Source organism: Physella acuta, unplaced genomic scaffold (genome assembly GCF_028476545.2).
Source record: "Physella acuta isolate Inbredline_101_S28 unplaced genomic scaffold, ASM2847654v3 ptg000372l, whole genome shotgun sequence".
NCBI classification, from domain to species: domain Eukaryota; kingdom Metazoa; phylum Mollusca; class Gastropoda; family Physidae; genus Physella; species Physella acuta.
Window position 1 is genome coordinate 115,938 of NW_026731891.1, and position 20,620 is coordinate 136,557.

At 35.0% G+C, this 20,620-nt stretch overlaps 2 protein-coding genes across 7 annotated transcripts in view; both read left to right on the forward strand.

Annotated features, from left to right (window-relative positions):
* The first annotated feature begins 1,910 nt into the window (after nt 1-1,910).
* Nucleotides 1,911-16,910, forward strand: LOC131941743 (lysosomal Pro-X carboxypeptidase). Of its 4 annotated transcripts, none has more exons than XM_059301205.1 (10): nt 1,911-2,034; nt 2,884-3,115; nt 7,457-7,597; nt 7,974-8,075; nt 8,332-8,513; nt 10,808-10,965; nt 11,057-11,229; nt 14,078-14,242; nt 15,842-16,026; nt 16,620-16,910. In XM_059301205.1, the coding sequence occupies exons 2-10, from the start codon at nt 2,957-2,959 to the stop codon at nt 16,819-16,821; spliced, it is 1,467 nt and encodes a 488-aa protein (XP_059157188.1). In that variant the 5' UTR covers nt 1,911-2,034; nt 2,884-2,956; the 3' UTR covers nt 16,822-16,910. The 4 variants fall into 4 exon arrangements, with proteins under 4 accessions (XP_059157188.1, XP_059157190.1, XP_059157191.1 ...); XM_059301207.1 differs by having other exon boundaries at nt 11,060-11,229; XM_059301206.1 differs by lacking the exon at nt 1,911-2,034 and adding an exon at nt 2,547-2,627.
* Nucleotides 16,911-18,921: 2,011 nt separating this feature from the next.
* LOC131941747 (proton-coupled amino acid transporter 2) overlaps nt 18,922-20,620 on the forward strand; it is a 61,857-nt gene continuing 60,158 nt past the window's right edge. For all 3 annotated transcript variants that reach the window (XM_059301215.1, XM_059301218.1, XM_059301216.1), the window contains exon 1: nt 18,922-20,310. In XM_059301215.1, the coding sequence (XP_059157198.1) occupies nt 20,305-20,310 (6 nt within the window). In that variant the 5' untranslated portion in view covers nt 18,922-20,304. The remainder of the gene's footprint in view (nt 20,311-20,620) is intronic.

Consider the following 20,620-nt stretch of genomic DNA (forward strand, 5'->3'; position numbering starts at 1 on the left):
GATACCTAAAATCTACCCTTCTAGGCTTAACTAACTAATCTGTCCGGTCAGTGCAACCGTGGTAGAACCCACAGTGGTTAAACCCTAACCTTAGTCTAAATAATAAGCTACTAAAATAAAACAAAAACTTTTACAGTTAATAAAATTTATTTACCAAGAATGACTAGTATAAAATTTATTCAACAAAATATGGAACCAAAAGTTATAAAAAAAGAATAGATAAAAAAACTGACACAAAACAGAACCAACGAAACAAACTTTTTACATCAAACAAAACATTACGTTTGACCATTTGCTGGTGTTGCGCCGACTTATGATGTCTAGGATGGTCCAGGCCCTGACACACAGAAACCTCCCTTCATCCATTCTCGACATCCAAAAGTCCACACCAAACAAAACACTACGTAAAACCACTACGTACAATACATTACGTAGAACACAATACGTACACAACAAACTTTTTACACCAAACAAAACAATTCATATATAACAAAACAATTCATATATAACAAAACACCCAGCCAAGTTGCACAAGCAACCTCACTCCACGCGTGCGGTGCGCCACGCAGAAACCTGACCCGACCTACATCTCGCCGCGGGTCAAAAAAAAGGAAGAAAATCACTCCGAGCGGTCAATTTATACTGACCGCTTCGAGCGGAAGGGGGACCCCGTGCTGTTCCCCATTGGACCACCATGCACTCCCAGATTCGCAACAAATAAAATAATACAAAAAAATCCATTCACCCGCTCACATATGGATGAGTGTGTGTCCGGGCTTTAAGTCGTATCTCCTCCTCAATGAAGCAATATCGATGACTAGTTCCAAAAGCAATTATGTTAAGCAAGTTACAAGAATGAGCATAGGCCATAAAAATTCCGGGTTTCTTTCATGTATTTCCCGGAAAAGCCAAAAAACCTCGAAAAAATTCAGTTTTTGGCCAATATCTCGGCAACCAGACCACTTAGCGACTTGAAACATGTACCAATCGATTCCTGCCATAATTTAGAACAATATTGCCGAAGAAAGTTTTCAAAAATATCCTCTCGTTCGGTCACAAATTTTAAAATTACATAAACACCTACAAACCGATCGTTCTTCTAGCTTGAATGCACCCCGGCATTATACGTCAGAGCTATTTTTAGATAACATAAGGAAATTGCGCATAAATGTCACTAGACTTTTTTAATTAACTTGTTTTTCTTTGTTGTTATATAGCTTTATCGTTATGTAACGTTAGCTGTCGGCTTTGTCTTGTCGGCATTTTATCTTGTCGACCTTTTGTCCATGTTGGCCTTTAGTTCGTGTTGGCCTTTAGTTCGTGTTGGCCTTTAGTCAGGGGCGTAGCGAGGGGGGGGGGGCGGGGGGTGCGGACCGCACCGGGTTACACCATTTAGGGGGGTGACACCAAGGCAAAAAATAGCAAAATATATAGAGAAAAACTCGAGGGGGGGGGTGCAAATCGAAAGTTTGAGGGGGGGGGTGCAAATCGAAAACTTGAGGGGGGGGGGTGCAAATCGAAAGTTTGAGGGGGGGGGGGGTGCAAATCGAAAATTTGAAATTTTGTCCCTGGGAAGGGTCTCTATGCCTCTGGGGGGGGGGGGGGGGTGACACCATTAAGTGCCGCACCGGGTGACACCCGACCTCGCTACGCCACTGCCTTTAGTTCGTATTGGCCTTTAGTTCGTGCTGGCGTTTTGTCAATGTTGGCCTTTTGTCCGTGTTGGCATTTAGTTCGTGTTGAGCTGGTCACAAAACATAAAAAAGGTTCCTGAATAATTCGAGTTTCTTTAAATATTTTTGCTGTGCTGCGGGTGGCAGGTTAAAAAAAAAAACCTTAGGACAAGCACTATAAAATACATAGCGAAAACCGGTGCTATGATAGGGCGTCATGATGGCTGCGCATGTTAATATCATGTGATTTCGGTTATGTGCATTCAACCACAAAGGCATATCACGTGACAAAACATCACATGACTCCCAAGCCGACTGAAAACATTGTTATTAATGTTATCTCCATGGTCCGTTGTAATTTGTAAGTTACTACACATTAGTGATTAGTGAAATTACTAAGTATCATAATCATAGTATGTATGTAATATGTATGTATATCACTATATGTATGGTTATTAAAAATAAAGGTCGTAGTGGTAATCTTTCGTTTTAGTACCTAGGCCTATAGTATAGGGCCTATATGCTATAGGGCTAGGCCTATAATTATAAATTTAAATAGGCCTAGGCCTAACTATAATTAATAATTTATTTGGTAATCTATCGTTTTAGGTACGTAAAATCGCCAGCGACTTGTAATGTGAAAAACAGGTGACTCCTTAAATTTTAATAATTATTTCACATTTTGAGGAGGATTTATGTTTTTTTAAATACAAAAATGTTTCCTTGTTTCATTTATGTACCTATTTTTAAACAATTGAATTAAAACTTTTCCGTAATAAATGAAGACTAGCGATGTTTCCAACAGATGCAACCATGCTCATTTACTCTAGCAGCCATCTTGTCTAAGTTTTATTTTTACAAGCTTATAGCGCAAGATTCAGGGGGAAGCCACTCTATTTTACAAATGGCTGCTGTTTATATAGCAAATCTTGCTCTCAGACACTGCTGTTTAAAGTTAATTTCTGGCCTATATTGATATATTTAGCCATTGATTTAGTTTTATTATTCATTTATCTATAATATTTGACACAAACATATGACAATATACCTCTATTAAAGCCTTGACAATGAGGTATCGTTTTCGTACATAAATAGCCGCGGGCGATTTTACGTACCCAAAACGATAGATTACCAATTATTTATATAATATAATATATAATTATAATATATAATAATAAAAAAAATAATATTAATAATGTTTTTTTTACAGAATATTAATAATATTCATCACAGCCATAACCACTAAAGAATAAAGATAGGCCTATATTTCTTCTCACACCACCATGGAATTTTCATTGAAGTATTGTTTTCTAATTTGTGAACTTGTTGTGATCTTTACAAATGTTGAATCTTTGCACTTTGGTCACACTGTTTCAAGTGCCAAGAAACTTCTGCCACTACAAGAACCATACACTTACAGAACTTATTATTATGACCAACAGGTACATCTTCATACTTTATAGTAGCACATTAATAATAATAATTTAATTTTTGAACTTGTAAGTAAATAAAAAAAGACATGCTACAATACACTGACCATATCCTATTAGTATTACAATACTAATATATTTTACGGATACGCTAGTATACAGAGCCGGCGTTTGGGGGCGGTGAACGGGGCGGCCGCCCCAGGCCCCGCGCCTGAAGGAGCCCCGCGCTTCAGCATCGTCACTGTTATCTGTATTAATTTGTAAACTTAAACAATTGTTGCTGGTGACTGGAGATGGGTGGACTAGAATTAGCTCCCGACCTGACCAGGGAGGAAAATTTGGAAATCCCATAATCAGATACCTTATTGTATGCGGGCCGATGAAGTTTTGTAGTGAACAGACGGGATGCTTGTAGTAGACAGTTAGTGAACGCTAGTCCTAACTTTCTTGTTGAAGGTAGGTGTCGTATATGTAGGCCTACTTGTCTTGGTATAACAAAATTAACATTCACTGGCGGGCATAGGGGGGGGGGGAATCCATATCGGGAGGGGGGGGGCATCCAACAGGGTGATTTATTATTATTATTTTTTTTTTTTTGGAAGAAAGTAAAAGTGTTGTTATGTTGTGTCATCTTTAAGATTCATAAGTTCCCAAACATAATTATTAATTTACCGAATTCATTCAAATTGTTATATACAATCGTTTTCAATGGTGCTGACATAATATAGTCATCGAATTGTCCAAGTCGGACAACTTTTATGTAGGAATGGGCATCGTTGAGGGGCAGTGATATGGTAGTCATTAATAAACGCACATTTTTTTAATTGTAGGATATCCTTTACAATAGTTTGGAGCATAATGATGATTGGTTTAAAATATTGTATGGATTCTAAACAAATTTTGAAGTCCATACTGTTTTGATACCTCGGACCGAGTTCGCTTTATTGTAAAGTTGTCCTAATTTCTCACACGTCTAAGATACCGGCATTCACGGCATTTCTCCTGGGGGCACTTGAAATTTTCGGGGGGGGGGGGGGGGGGGGGGGGGCGGTCAACATTTTTCGCGGGGCGGACACTAGTAAAAGTGTATGTTTACTATATAAAATCCATCTCATTCGGGAGGCGGTAGACTTTCTTCGGTCCGCCCCCCCCCCCCCCCCCGAAGAGATGCCTGGAAGAAACTCTGAGAAACTCTGTCTACAAACACAAACCTTCTTCGGTCAGAGATCCAGTAACGTAGTAGTAAAGTAATACTCGAACTTGGAGATTTTTTTTCTTAGGGTTTGGCATAGATTTAAATACGCAGTTATCCTTTAGTTCATCCCACCAGCAGCCACCCACCCCAAAGCTCCACCCTACACTGAGTGTCAGTGATTACATTTGAGAATTATTTCTTTTGGATATCCATAAACATAGAGTGGGTTTTCACGATTCATAACCAGTGTTAATTCACGATTCGAGCTAAGTCCAAAAGCTATATTTTTCTATTTGTTTTAACTTTTAATTAATTACTCTTGTTTTGTTGATATTAACATTTGTCTAAAATTCTGCGCTTACTAAGTTACTAACGGTACAGTCTCTTTTTTAAATACACCTAAAACGCTTTACTTTTATATTAACTATTGGTCATCAACAAACAATTAAAACAACTTTATTGTCCTAATTTTTTGGCATGTCATTGAATTTCCTAGAGATTTTTGGTATGGATTACATAACTGTCAAAAGTGATTTAATATCTTAGCAAGAAAAAAACAATTAAGAACGTTGGGTAAAACGCGGGAGAGGTAAACATCTGTTTTTATAGTGAGAAGTTAGGCAATAGCTTATAAACTCCAAAACATTTATCTGTTATTATATGTGCACGTATAATATATATATATTTTTTTAAAATTTATATATATATATATATATATATATATATATATATATATTTATATATATATATAGGCTATTTATATAATGGAAAAAAGCAGGCCCCCGCGCGGAGGGTTGGCACTAGGCCCCGCGTGTTCCTAATGCCGGCTCTGCTAGTATATATATATATATATATGTATATATATATATATATATATATAGGTGTGTATATATATATATATATATAAATATATATATAAATATAAATATATATATATATATATATATATATATATATATATATATATATATATATATATATATATATATATATATATATATATATATATATAGGTGTATATAAATAATATATAAGCCTATATATATATATATATATATATATATATATATATATATATATATATAGGTGTATATAAATAATATATAAGCCTATATATATATATATATATATATATATATATATATATATATATATATATATATATATATATATATATATATATATATATATATATATATATATATATATATATAATATATATATATATATATATATAATATATATATATATATATATATATATATATATAATATATATATATATATATATATATATAATATATATATATATATAATATATATATATATATAATATATATAAGCCTATATATATAATATATAAGCCTATATATTATATATATATAGAATTTATATATATATATATAGGCCTAGATATTATATATGTATATATATAGGCCTAGATATTATATATGTATATACATATGCTATATATATATATGTATACATATAGGTCTTTATATATTATATATATAGGTGTATATTATATATATCTTTTTCTTCTTTGTTAATTTTTAGTGTTGGAAGTGATCCAACTTGAGACTTTGCTTCGGTTTAGCAACCATGAGCTTTACCGACCCCTTTCAAACACTATTAAGTATACTAGTCAACTGGTTTTGCGCCATTGAGGCCATTGACTATGATTTCAGCCTGCTTTTCTTTTTGGATTTGCTTCCAATAATGCAAACAATAACGCAGAACATAAACACAAACTTAAAATGCAAACATAAATGCATAGTGCTCACAGCATAGCCCGGGGTGCCAAATCGCACCTTGCCTGGGCGCTGGCGCATATGCCTGATTCAACTTAGTAAATATCCCAACTTATCCATAGTCTATTGCGCCCACTTTAATGAACGTAAGCGCCATAGTGCTGACTGGAAGGCCAAATAGCACCCTGTCGGGACACCAGAGGATGCCCTGGATTCGATTTAGTTAAGGGCTATAGTAACCTAGCCTAGCCTGGGGCGCAAAATTCAATTTAGTGAACAACAATAATACTCCATCTCATTTGCAAAAGAAAGATAAAAGTTACGATAGAGGATATTTAGGAACGGCTACTAAACTGTTATTGATTAAACATAATAATTAGTAAAAAGTGCATTTAATATATAAAATAAATAAAAGGTAGTATTTAAAATACCTCTGTTTTATCTACCATATTGCAGCTTGTCAATACATGCTAATTATTTAATTATGTTTTTTCCATCATCAAAACAAGCTAATAAGAAGTATTTTTTTCCACTGATGGGTCTAAGGAAGTACATTTTTTTTTGGTGTCTTTTCAAGGAAAGTAATAGGTGGTAAAGGACTAAGGGAAGTAATTTTTTTTTGTGGTATATCAAGGAAAGTATTTCATGCTAAGGGACTAAGGGAAGTAATTTTTTGACACTATTAGAATTTTTGTGAAGGGTGATACATTTTCTTTGATTTTGTTCATTTCACTTGACGTTAATTAAAATGATAAGTTTGGAAAATTAAACTTATTATACAAAACGATCAATATTAATTTTTAGTTATTAATTTAGATAATAAACACTTAAAGAATATTACACATAGTCCGCCACATACAGAATTGAGCTATATATATATATATATATTATTTTTTTATTTATTTTGCTTTATATATATATATATATATATATATATATATATATATATATATATATATATATATATATATATATCTTTATATATATATATCTTTATATATATATATATATATATTCTCTTAGTCTGTTTTATTTTTTAATTGTAAAATTGTTTACATAAATTCATCTAAAATTTTGCGTTGAACTGTACATATATTTGCATTATTAGTGAGCCACAAATACAAAGATTTATAAAGTGAAGTCAGATAACTCCCTAAATAATCATCAAATAATTATGGAAAAGTTACTGTTTCTATTATCACTAGAATGGAAGTAAATTAATTGTAAATCACGGAAATGGAAGTGTATCCTACACACTAGGACAAGATACTTTTAGAGACTGATCCAATAATTTGTATAGCATAAAAATACAATTATCTGTAGTTGATACATCTGTTTATCCTCTCAGAATTTGTGTTTTTAATTTCAATTTTTTCTATATTAAAAATTAAAACTGAAATTGTTGCAGCTTGATCATTTAGGATTTGCCACTATGCAGAAATTTAAACAAAGATATCTTCTAGCTGATCAGTTTTGGAACAGAAATAACGGACCCATATTTTTTTATACTGGAAATGAAGGAGACATAGACTGGTTCTGTAACAATACAGTAAGAAATGATATAGTGTGTGTTCAAAGTTCAATAATGGTTGTTTGTAATACAGTAAGAAATTATAACATTAGATAATGCTTTTAAAAACTTGTTGGATGAAATAATGTCTTGTTTAAGTATTAAATTTGTGACAGTGGATTTATGTAAAATGTATCTGTTCAATTCTTTTAGATTGGGTTTCACTAAAGGTTAGGGATTTCTAATAGTATGTTTTGTGTTTTACCAAGTGTTGTATCTTTTGATCAGGATTTGTCTTTAGGTTTTGGTTAGTGTTAAACAGAAATGACTTACTATTATAAACATAATTGTATGTCTTACCAGCTATAATATATGAATTGAGGAATTCCTGCATAGCTAAATCTTTAAATTTCAGGGATTTATGTGGGACATTGCTGCTGACTTTAAGGCATTACTTGTGTTTGCAGAGCATCGCTATTATGGAGAGTCATTACCCTTCGGACCAGAAACTTACCAGGTGAATTTTTAATGCTGTTGTTATTTTTTAACAGGGCTTCACTTTAATTATCTCATAAAGTGGGATTAAGCTTAATTGCATGCATTATAAATTAAGCAATAAAATTTTAATTTGCTTTTGCTGCTGTAACAGCTTAATTGCCACCTCAATTTTTTTTGTCAGGAGTTTAAAATTTCAATTTGAAGAAAATGAAACATTTTCTGAGTGGTGTCATGTCCACACACTCCCCCTAATTAGGATTAATGTTATATTTCAGAATGTTTCCAATTTGAACTACTTAACATCTGAGCAGGCTTTGGCAGATTTCGTTGAACTGATCAATTACTTGAAGACAAATCTTCCAGGCGCTGCCAATAGCTCAGTTGTTGCATTCGGTGGTTCTTATGGTGGCATGCTAGCTGCATGGCTTAGGATAAAATATCCCAACGTGGTAGTTGGGTAAGAATGTGATTCTTGTATGGTGCCAACATTTTATGGCTTAGGATAAAATATCCCAACATGGTAGTTTGGTAAGAATGTAAATCTTTTATGGAAAATGGAAAACATAGATGCATTTAGATATTATGACATAAAATAGTCCAATTCTAAAAGTTTTTTGAGAAATTAGAAATAAAGTAGTGATGGCACTAGAGAAAAAGGCTCCCCCGCAATAAATATTTTTGGGCTAGGGTAAAAGTTGTGTGTATATATATATATATATATATATATATATATATATATATATATATATATATATATATATATATATATTTATTGTTGGGGTTCGCTGTGAGAGGGTTAAACCTACTTAATACCAATTACCTCTACCAATATCCGCTAACCTATAAGTCAGCACTTGGTCACAGACATGACGATATATTGAAGAGAAAACTAAATCTTCCTACTTTAGTCTTTTTTCAACATTGCTAATATCAGCATAACCCAAACCTACTTCTTCAATACCTAGCCTCTAACTCCTTGCTTTCATCCTATAGCAACAACGTTCTTTCCATCTTCTAAGTCACTATCTCACCATTGTGTCACATCTTCATTCGTTCAACATACATGTGCACCAATATTAACTCGCACCACTCTATACTCAGAACATTCATAATAATACATATTAAACTATCTCACTTAATTTGAAATTAACCTATTTCCTAATTTAGTAATTTACCTTATTTAATTGCAAGGGTTATCCATTAGGCGATAACAAATCAATGAATCTGAAATAAACATGTTTTAAGTATTCATGTCTGCTGAAATAGTATTTCAATCTAGTAAGCCGGTCAATAGTATATAAAATATGGAAAATATGGATATGGATATATTATATGTTATGGTTTCCAGTGTTCGTTTTATCGCTGTTTTTTAGTATTTATAATCTTAACTTTGACAATATTTATTTTATATCTATATCATTCTTTAGATTACATTATTTAAATAGTAATTAAGAGAAACAATTGTTTTTTAAATTTGCTGAGACCAAAATGATTGTAACAATAACGGCAGGTTAAGAATAGATTTAAAAAAAAGTGTTTTGTCACTTAACATTAGCAAACTTAAATTTCAAGATTTAATCATGGATGTCTCTGGCATATGGACCAATATTGTTCATAATTGAACTGGCTGTTCAGGTTTAAAATGTGCTCCACTAAAAACCCATTTTTAAAAATTAAATAAAAAATTATGCAATGCATTTATTTGTGTCTGGAGGTATGATAGTAGCATCCATGAAATAAAGTTGCCAGACGTTGCTCACAAGTTGATAGATACCTTAGTATAGGACCTAATACTCATATAAGAAATGACTTCAATTGAACTAAGATACCTTAGTATAGGACCTAATACTCATATAAGAAATGACTTCAATTGAACTAAGATACCTTAGTATAGGACCTAATACTCATATAAGAAATGACTTCAATTGAACTAAGATACCTTAGTATAGGACCTAATACTCATATAAGAAATGACTTCAATTGAACTAAGATACCTTAGTATAGGACCTAATACTCATATAAGAAATGACTTCAATTGAACTAAGATACCTTAGTATACGACCTAATACTCATATAAGAAATGACTTCAATTGAACTTAGGACCTTAGTATAGGACCTAATACTCATATAAGAAATGACTTTAATTGAACTAAGATACCTTAATATAGGACCTAATACTCATATAAGAAATGACTTCAATTGAACTAAAATAGTGTTTACTAGTGATTGTGTTAACACACGCAGACAGGCAATGTTTTTTTCACTAAGACATATGGAGTTTCTATTTTTGGCATGATAACACTTCTTGTATAATTTGTAAACAAGGTAGTAAAAAGTTTATACATCTACATTTATACCCCCTTCAACAATTATACACCATTTGACAAAAAATCCTTCATTGTTCTAAACAAAGTTATGTGAGTATCCATTATACATTCCCATGCAAAATGTGATGTAAAATTTAGGGTTCCTTGTAAATCTCCACTCAACATCAGATGTCAATATATTAAAATAAACAAAAATTCAAGTTGGTGAAGGAATAGATATTTTTTTAAAGTTTGAGTTTGAACACTACCAATTGGGGACCTAACTCTACACAGAAAGCAGGGGACCTAACTCTACACAGAAAGCAGGGGACCTAACTCTACATAGAAAGCAGGGGACCTAACTCTTACACTAAAAGCTGGGGACCTAACTCTAACACCAACACCTGTTGCATTAAATGTCCAATGAATGTTCATAATTTGACAGTGCGCTTGCTGCATCAGCTCCAATTTGGCAGTTCACCAACATGACACCTTGCAATGCTTTTTATGACACAACTAGCGCAACTTGGCTACAGGCCTCTGCAACTTGTGTAGACAACATTCATCAATCCTACAACACGATAGATATGATTGCTTCTTCGGGTTAGTAGTTTATCAAACACATTAAAATTTATTTCAAGAAATCGTCCTAATATATTTTTTAGTTTTATAAACTACTATTTTCATTTTTCAGTAGGAGGTTATGATTTCATCACGAGCACATTTGGCCTTTGTACACCCCTCAAGTCCAAGTATGATCTTATTCCTTTTGTGGAATTTCTAAATGATATGTATGTCAACTTTGCAATGGTCAACTATCCATATCCTGCTGATTTCTTGGCCCAGTTGCCTGCTTGGCCTGTTAAGGTACTGATTTAAGGGCATGGCGGGTGTACTTTTCCTCATAAATCCACCAAATTTGTTCCCACTTTTACTTGATCTATACAGAATAACCATCGTTGAATAAAAAAATGACATTGTTATGACCCTAAAAGCATTATTTATTTATGAAAAACCTGGTTCAAAGTAATGTGTACAGCGTCATTTGTTTAATTTTTTTTTGGTAAAAATAGCCATTTTTTGACCTAGAAAAATACTATTAGGCTTCGCGGAAGCCTACTGTGTTTCATATCATTCAATGGAAAGGCAGTGACCTTTTTTTATTTGTTCTAAAATTAAAGGACCAATCAAAATACTTATTTTAATGTGATTATTTGTCTACGTCATAAAGTTGTTTATTTTACTCAGTCGGATTTTTCTGGTACGCAAATCTTTGACCTCAATGTTTTCATTGGCATTCAATGGCGGAAGCTAGTTAGCGATTGGTCGTTTCGCTTCGGAAATAAACATTCCCTTTGTGTTTCAGCGCGTTGCGAAGTTTGGCCTGGTTTAATTTTGTTTCTCTAAGTTTCTGTGAAATACATACATTATTTTAACATATTATTTCAATTAAATATACTATTTACAGTTTAGATTAATTTGTGTGAGATATCATAAACAGTGAGAGGGTTAAATTTGTTTCTTTTTCGATTATGGGTAGAACCAAACACTCGCTAAAAATAGATTCACACATCTAAGTAAAGTCTATAGCAAGTCACTTCTGAATGCAACTGATTGCAGCTACCTTACTCAATCTAGCACTATTTAGACAAGCACTAATGCAGATGCAATATGCACATTTACTAAGAAACTGTGGAAATGTAAGACTCAGTTTTTACAGACAGAAGAAAGCAATGCTACATCTAGTACTGGTAGTGCTAATTGTAAACCACAGACATGCAGAATTATTGTTGACAGTGATTTGCTTCTTGATTTTATCAGTAAATTTCCTTGCCAGAGTGTAACTGTGATATAGTGGCTACTATTGATGAAAAAAGTGTAAAGGGTTTGCTTAAAGCATGGTGTAGCAGTTGTAAAAATGTTGTAAACAGTAAGTATACAACTGCAAAAGAATCCAGAACAAGGCCATTTACAATAAACAGACATCGTCTTAGCATCATTGGCTATAGACATGAGACGATACAAAATATGCTGCTATTTCTGCGATAGCAGTATTCAATTTTTGGCCCATTCATTCTATGGCACTACTGTCAAAAGAAGGAAACCATAGTCGAAGACTAAGTGAAGGACGCCAAAGAAGAGGCCTTGACAACAGCCTGAAACAGCTTTAGGTAAAAGTAAAGAGCACCAGAAAAAAGAAACAGCAGCTGAACAAGCTCTGAAGGAATTCATTCAGTAGCACCATACTTCTGGCTATGTGGTCAATTTTAGTGACATACAGCTGTAAATTTTCTTTTTTTGCAACTTTTTGTTGTTTTTTTTTTGCGTTTTTCTCAGTTTGATGTTGTTTTTTTTGTACAATTGTTAAAATAGTTTTGTTAATAATTATCAGAACTGAACTAAATTTGCTCTAGTTACGCTGTATATATGTTCAAATAAAACTGATAGAACACTTTTGGAAATATATATATTTTTTTTATTGTTGAAATAGACAACAAATTGGACGAAATAATGAAATTTTTACAGTGATGTAAGGAAAAAAAAATAAAAAAAAAAAAGTATCTTCATTTTTGAAAATGTAATCTATCAGAAGTCTTAAACACGTGTCTCCAGACTATATTAAGTTTTCATGAAATTTGTACAAACTGTTTTTGAATAATTTCCATTTAAAAATCTTCAATAAAATCCAATATGGCCAACATCACCATGGCAATGGAGGATTTAAAAAATTTAAAAATATTTTTATGCTTAACCCTTTGAGTTTTAACTATTAGCCAAGTATTATATCTTTAGACTCAGAAATAAGGAAGTTGGTACAGCCCATGCCCTTAATGTTTTCAAGAATATTTACAGTAGTACCTTGAGATACGAGTTTAATTCGTTCTGTAACATTGCACATATGTCAATTGGTTCATAACTCAAAGCAGTTTTTCCATTGAAATGACATCAAATGCCATTAATCCGTTCCAGCTTGCCTTGAGGAAATCTGAGACTTTCATTAAAGAAAAGTCCCACATGATTGGGTTATAAGTCCTACTTCATTAAAATTCATTGAATGGAGTTGAACTTAAATGCCACTTGATAATTTGCTTCATTTTTGTGCCTGCTTTTCTCTTCAGTAGTCTCTGCCTTTTTCACATACTTTACTCATTTTTATGTGAAGGTCATTAAAAACAAAATCTGTGAAGGTGATTTGATTCTTCCTCCCTTTGAGAATGTTACGCATATTATTTAGGCAAAGCCATTAAATAGCTACAGTGCATATTGTGCTGCAACTTTTTCAAGTGTGATTTGCCATGAACTGTAAACCCTGCGGATCCCGTTACTCGTACCTCAGTTTTGCTCATAATTTAATGCAAAAATTTCTCTTTCGACTGCTTGTATCTCAAAAATCTCGTGCAGGGCACTTGTATGTCAATGTACCCTTGTATCCTGATAAAGTTATTGTAATGAAAAGCACCTGCAAATCACTTGCTAAATGTGACCGCAAGTTCTGAACTACAAAAGGTTGTAGAAGAGCTGATAGCCCATCTGACTAGTGGCCTGCAGTTTTCTCAATGAATCATTTTGTTAGTTGCATAAAACTTTTTTCTGTAGGTGGCCTGCAGTTGTCTCAATGAATCATTTTGTTAGTTGCATAAAACTTTTTTCTGTAGGTGGCATGCAGTTTTCTCAATGAATCATTTTGTTAGTTGCATAAAACTTTTTTCTGTAGGTGGCCTGCAGTTTTCTCAATGAACCATTGCAAGGGAAACCACTGCTTGTAGCATTGTCCAAGGTGAGCAACCTTTACTTCAACTACACAGGCAGCACAAAATGTGTCAACTGGACAAGTACTGATAGCACAGGATCGCTGGGATACAAAGGCTGGCAGTATCAGGTTTAAACTTTATAAATTTTATCAAATTATCTAGTTGGAATGATGACTTTTTAATCATAAAAACTTGGTGCACTTTTCTTCTATCGTTTAAATTCAACAATCATATTAAGTCCTCCTAGATCCACCACTCAATTTTACATCTGTATTCAACCATTCTGGGTCAGATTCTATACCACAATTTGTTTTATATAAAGGGCATGTGTTGTAGGATAGGTCCTGTATTTTCTGATGTCTTAGACCTACTATAAGGCATATGTTATAGGATAAGTCCTGTATTTTCTGATGTCTTAGACCTACTATAAGGGTATGTGTTGTAGAATAGGTCCTGTATTTTCACCCCACAGAACATGTGTACAGAACATGTGTACAGAACATGTGTACAGAACATGTGTACAGAACATGTGTACAGAACATGTGTACAAAGTTTCTTTCAAGGCTTCTTCTTGACAGCATCAATACAAAGTAAAAAAAATATATTACCATTTTGTCTTCGACTGTGAGGGTGACAGTCATATTTATTATGCTTATTATTTGTTGGTGCAGTTTTTCAGTCTGTTCATTAATTTTGTCTGAAATCACCCCTTAGAGCAGGCAGAATGTGGGACCTTATTGTCTGGGGCTGCCCAGATTAAGGATGTGTGGTAGCTGACCAATTAGGTGTGAGGACTTCTCTCACAGAGTGTAGCAATCTGTGGCGTCCATCTTTACGTCAATCATGTAGGACTTATAACCCAATCATGTAGGACTTATAACCCAATCATGTAGGACTTATAACCCAATCATGTAGGACTTATAACCCAATCGTGTAGGACTTATAACCCAATCATGTAGGACTTATAACCCAATCGTGTAGGACTTATAACCCAATCATTTAGGACATTAACTCATGACAGTTGCCTCCCATGTTGTTTTAGCTGCTTTGAAGCATGAAACTTTTATTTATCAACAGCAGGAGTTTATCCCCACTCAAAACCCAGACTTTAACAACCTTGAAACTTTTATTTATCAACAGCAGGAGTTTATCCCCACTCAAACCCCAGACTTTAACAACCTTGAAACTTTTATTTATCAACAGCAGGAGTTTATCCCCACTCAAAACCCAGACTTTAACAACCTTGAAACTTTTATTTATCAACAGCAGGAGTTTATCCCCACTCAAAACCCAGACTTTAACAACCTTGAAACTTTTATTTATCAACAGCAGGAGTTTATCCCCACTCAAACCCCAGACTTTAACAACCTTGAAACTTTTATTTATCAACAGCAGGAGTTTATCCCCACTCAAACCCCAGACTTTAACAACCTTGAAACTTTTATTTATCAACAGCAGGAGTTTATCCCCACTCAAACCCCAGACTTTAACAACCATGAAACTTTTATTTATCAACAGCAGGAGTTTATCCCCACTCAAACCCCAGACTTTAACAACCATGAAACTTTTATTTATCAAATATAAAATGTTTGGAGTGTTAAGTGAATGTTTTCATAGCTAAGAAAATGTAGCATTGCATAAAATTAAGAGGAAGCATTGATCAATCGAGAAATTGTTTTGATGTTTCCAACTGTTCTTACTACCACCTATTTGGTATTGTATCCTAGAGATGTACTGAAATGGTGATGCCTATATGTAGCAATGGAACAAACATGTTTTGTAATATTCCATGGGACCTCCAACAAGTGAGCGATAACTGTTATAGCCAATTCAAAGTCCGTCCACGAGAAAACTGGGTAGCTTTAGAGTACTGGGCTAAAGAATTGAAGACGGCAACTAATATAATTTTCAGGTAATTTCTATTTAACTTGATAATCTTTTGTTCTAAAATGGCTCAAAGGTGACCCAAAAAATATAAATAAAATATAAAACTGAGATAATAAAAAACTTTCTGCCTGTCTTATAGTTAATTACACATACCTTAAAGCTAGCTTCTTTATTAAATTGTATTCACATATATGCTGATCTAGAATTGGGCGGGGTAAGGGAGACATATATATTAATATTTGGAAGAAGGTGGCTTCACTTGATAATGCAATTGTGTGCTATATGAATTGGATGAGCCAAAACAAATGTCTGAATCAACTTTTCGGGTATTGTATTCTTTAAAGTAGAGTTACTAAACGTTGTAAGATACACTCAACTGACTAGCAACACATTGGGACAATTAAAACATCCTGATTCCCTAGAACTTAGATCCCTCCCACATCTCACCCAGTCTTAACCTACCCATCAGTCTTTGATGTTATATTCCCGCCATTTCTTTTTGAGTCCTCTAGGAAAGATTTCTAGTTCTATTCACCTAGATCTGTTGCCGTATCTTATAATTAACTCCTTTTTAATGTTATAATACAATTTTTAAAAAATAAATAAAACCACCCACAGCAATGGACTTTATGACCCGTGGTCAAGTGGAGGTGTGATGCAGACACTTTCAGACTCCCTGATCGCCATACAAATTCCAGAAGGAGGACATCACCTTGACCTTAGAGGCAAACACCCCCTGGATACACGTGCAGTCATTAATGCCAGACTTGAAGAAACAAACATCATTCGCAATTGGCTCAAGCTAACCCCTGTTCAATGAAATTTGTGTGTCTGTGGTTTTTAGAGCAATTTATTTCCCTTGATCATTTCATTAACATGTGAGAACCACATAAATATTTAATAATGATTTTTTTAGTCTTCAAAAATTAAGTCAACTCTTTATGTATATGTATTGAGATTATGGAGATTATGTGTGCATGTGCATAGCATATGTGCATGTGTACTTACTTGAACTACATTTACAGATTTAATCTTTCAAAAATGACACTTTTAGGGTGTTGAAAAGTTTTGAAATAAGCGCTCATGTTAAACATAACTGTTTTTACTGTTTGAGATATATAAACAGATTTGAATCCGCTAGCGGGGTCGGCGTGGTCGAGTCGGTAAAGCTCATGGTTGCAAAACCGAAAAAGTCTCGAGTTCGAACCCTCGGGCAGATGAGGCTCGTTAGCTGGGGACAGCCACTCTTCTAGGAGAGACAACTCCAAAATTAAAACAACTGCTGCCTTATAGATTGTTCTTGGTTGGACAAAGGCTATGGAAGCAAATCCAAAAAGAAAAGCAGGCTGAAATCGGAGTCAATGGCCTTAATGGCCCATAACCAGTCGACACGTAATGCTTAATTGTGTTGGAGGTGTGGTCGAGTCGGCAAAAGCAGATAAATCTCGATCCCCTTCAACACTAATAATTAAGAACGAAGAAGAAGAAGAATCCGCTAGCAATTACTGTCCTAGTGCTTTGTTCATGGACATTGCAAAAGCAAAACACACTGTAATAGTAAATGTCTGAATACAAAAGGTAATGATGTGATATCAGAGGAAAGGAAATTCATTTCAAGGAAACTCATGATATCATTCAATTTACATTTACACTGCATCATTTGTATTAAAAATTATTATTAATTTTAAATATTCATATAATATACATTGGGAAAAGTGGTTAATTTGCAACCCAAAGAACCATAATTAGTAAAACAATTTCAAGCCTGAAGCAGTTTATTTTTACTTTGAATCAATCTTTATTATTCACTAGCATACCTGTAAGTGTAGTGTAGTGCTTTTCTGCCATCTGAGATGAATTTATGACACTAGGTATGGAAACATTCAACTGTTACCAATGATATATTTTTAGATTTCTGACCTAATTTTTTTGTCCGCCCTTATCGCTTTCACTGTTGCAATAAGAGATGCATATTGCATTAAAAACAGAGGCGTAGCGGAGGGGGTGCAGACCGCACCGGGTGACACCATTTAGGGGGGTGACACCAAGGCAAAAAATAGTAAAAATATATAGAGAAATATTTGAGGGGGGGGGGGGTGCAAATCGAAAATTGAAAGTTTGTCCCCAGGAAGGGTCGCTACGCCTCTGGGGGGCGACACCATTAAGTGCCGCACCGGGTGACACCCGACCTCGCTACGCCACTTGTTAAAAACAGATGTAAGTCACTCATCAAATTAAATAAAGGTTCCTAAGTGTTGATAGTGACAAGGAGCCCTGCATACTTTGGGTCACATGACAATGTGAGCGCCAGAGGACACGCTGACAGTTTGCCATTTCTAAGGGACACAATGCAGCCCATCCTATACTTGTTTTTTTTTTTACTTTCTCGTATAGAGGAAGTATTGTAATCGTGCAAAAAAAAAAATCGAGATTTTTGCAAATCTCGACGTTTTACACCTCCCTTAGTCGGAAAAAACATAATTTTGCAATCTTGTGTGTATGTTATGATGCGTTAAGCAAGAATGTGACGTTTATGTAGGATAGAACGTTTGCGCAGTCTTTGTCTTGTAAGGGGTTATCCATAAATGACGCCAAGCTTTTTTTGACGATTTTTACCTCCCCCCCCCACCCCTGCGTCACACGTCACAAAAAGCCAGAACCCACTAAAATGACGTCACACCTCAGCAGAGTTTCTTCCAGGCATCTCTTCGGCCGAAAAAAATCTACCGCCCCCCCCCCCCCCCCCGAAACGAAATGAAATTTATATAATTTATATAGAAAATATATACTTTTATTTTTAACAGTGTCCGCCCCCCCCCCCCCCCCCCCGAAGAAAGTCTACCGCCCCCCCCCCGAAAATTTCAAGTGCCCCCCGGGTTAGGGTCAGTAGCGTACGCAGGGGGGGGGGAGCAGGGGGAGCGGCCGCTCCCCCTCTGGCCATTTTCAGCAAAGTGGCGCCTTTTTGGAAACTTTTTAAACTCAAAGTTTTAAACAATGATATTTGTGAAACAAATATTTTTGGTCGGCACATCTATGTAAATCACAAGATTTCTATTCATGCAGCAATTAAGCATTTTTGTACTAGTCTAGTAGTGTCTACGTTTACAACACGTATTAACAGCTGCATCAGTTTGCCATTCTAAAAATAACCATTACTATGCATTGCAATGTTTAAAAAACCTTTATGGCCAACACTGGCCCATCAAGTGGTTACCAATGCCAACACTAGCACATCAAGTGGTGACCAGGGCCAAAACTAGCACATCAAGTGGTGACCAATGCCAACACTAGCACATCAAGTGGTGACCAGGGCCAAAACTAGCACATCAAGTGGTGACCAGGGCCAAAACTAGCACATCAAGTGGTGACCAATGCCAACACTGGCCCATCAAGTGGTGACCAGGGCCAACACTAGCACATCAAGTGGTGACCAGGGCCAAAACTAGCACATCAAGTGGTGATCAATGCCAACACTAGTACATCAAGTGGTGACCAGGGCCAAAACTAGCACATCAAGTGGTGACCAGGGCCAACACTAACACATCAAGTGGTGACCAATGCCAACACTGGCCCATCAAGTGGTGACCAGGGCCAAAACTAGCACATCAAGTGGTGACCAGGGCCAACACTAGCACATCAAGTGGTGACCAATGCCAACACTGGCCCATCAAGTGGTGACCAGGGCCAACACTAGCACATCAAGTGGTGACCAGGGCCAAAACTAGCACATCAAGTGGTGATCAATGCCAACACTAGTACATCAAGTGGTGACCAGGGCCAAAACTAGCACATCAAGTGGTGACCAATGCCAACACTAGCACATCAAGTGGTGACCAATGACAACACTAGCCCATCAAGTGGTGACCAGGGCCAAAACTAGCACATCAAGTGGTGACCAATGCCAACACTACCACATCAAGTGGTGACCGATGCCAACACTAGCACATCAAGTGGTGACCAGGGCCAACACTGGCCCATCAAGTGGTGACCAGAGCCAACACTAGCACATCAAGTGGTGACCAGGGCCAACACTGGCCCATCAAGTGGTGACCAGAGCCAACACTGGAGCCTCTACCATTTTAAATGGAATAATATTTGAGACGTTAGGACTATGTCACTACTACTGTACTGAAATTGTTAATGTATTTTTTATGCTCATCTGTGAGCGCTGTTCCCCGTGTTCCCATATCATGTGACATCTGGGACTCTGGGTAGTTGTGCCTGTGTCCGTGTCATTCAAACCCCAGGCTGCTAAGGACATGGATGGTGCAGTTGCTTAGGTTAAAATGGTTATGTAAACCTAATGAAGGTATTGTACATTATATTTTATATTACTGTTTTTATCATACTAGTGCTGCATGTTGCGGTCTAGTTAGGTTAAGTAGGTTTCATTATAATATTTGTAGGCAGTATTGAATACTGGCGTAACCTATTTTATGACACCCGAGTATTTATGTTAGCCTACATGTGATAGTATCTTCAGAGATGTAACCTATTGTTGTTTATATTTGTTTTAGGGCAATTTGCCGTTTATGGCTTTGACATTCATGTATTAGCCGTATACGGATTTGCAATGAAGCCAAGATCTAACAACAAAAACGTCATTTCGTTGTGTATTA

Excerpts from the sequence above, each read along its gene's own strand:
- LOC131941743 (XM_059301205.1), top strand. The coding sequence starts at position 2,957 with ATGGAATTTTCATTGAAGTATTGTTTTCTAATTTGTGAACTTGTTGTG. Across the intron at positions 3,116-7,456 it reads CTTATTATTATGACCAACAG|CTTGATCATTTAGGATTTGC; the intron begins GTACATCTTCAT and ends AAATTGTTGCAG. Across the intron at positions 8,076-8,331 it reads TCGGACCAGAAACTTACCAG|AATGTTTCCAATTTGAACTA; the intron begins GTGAATTTTTAA and ends GTTATATTTCAG.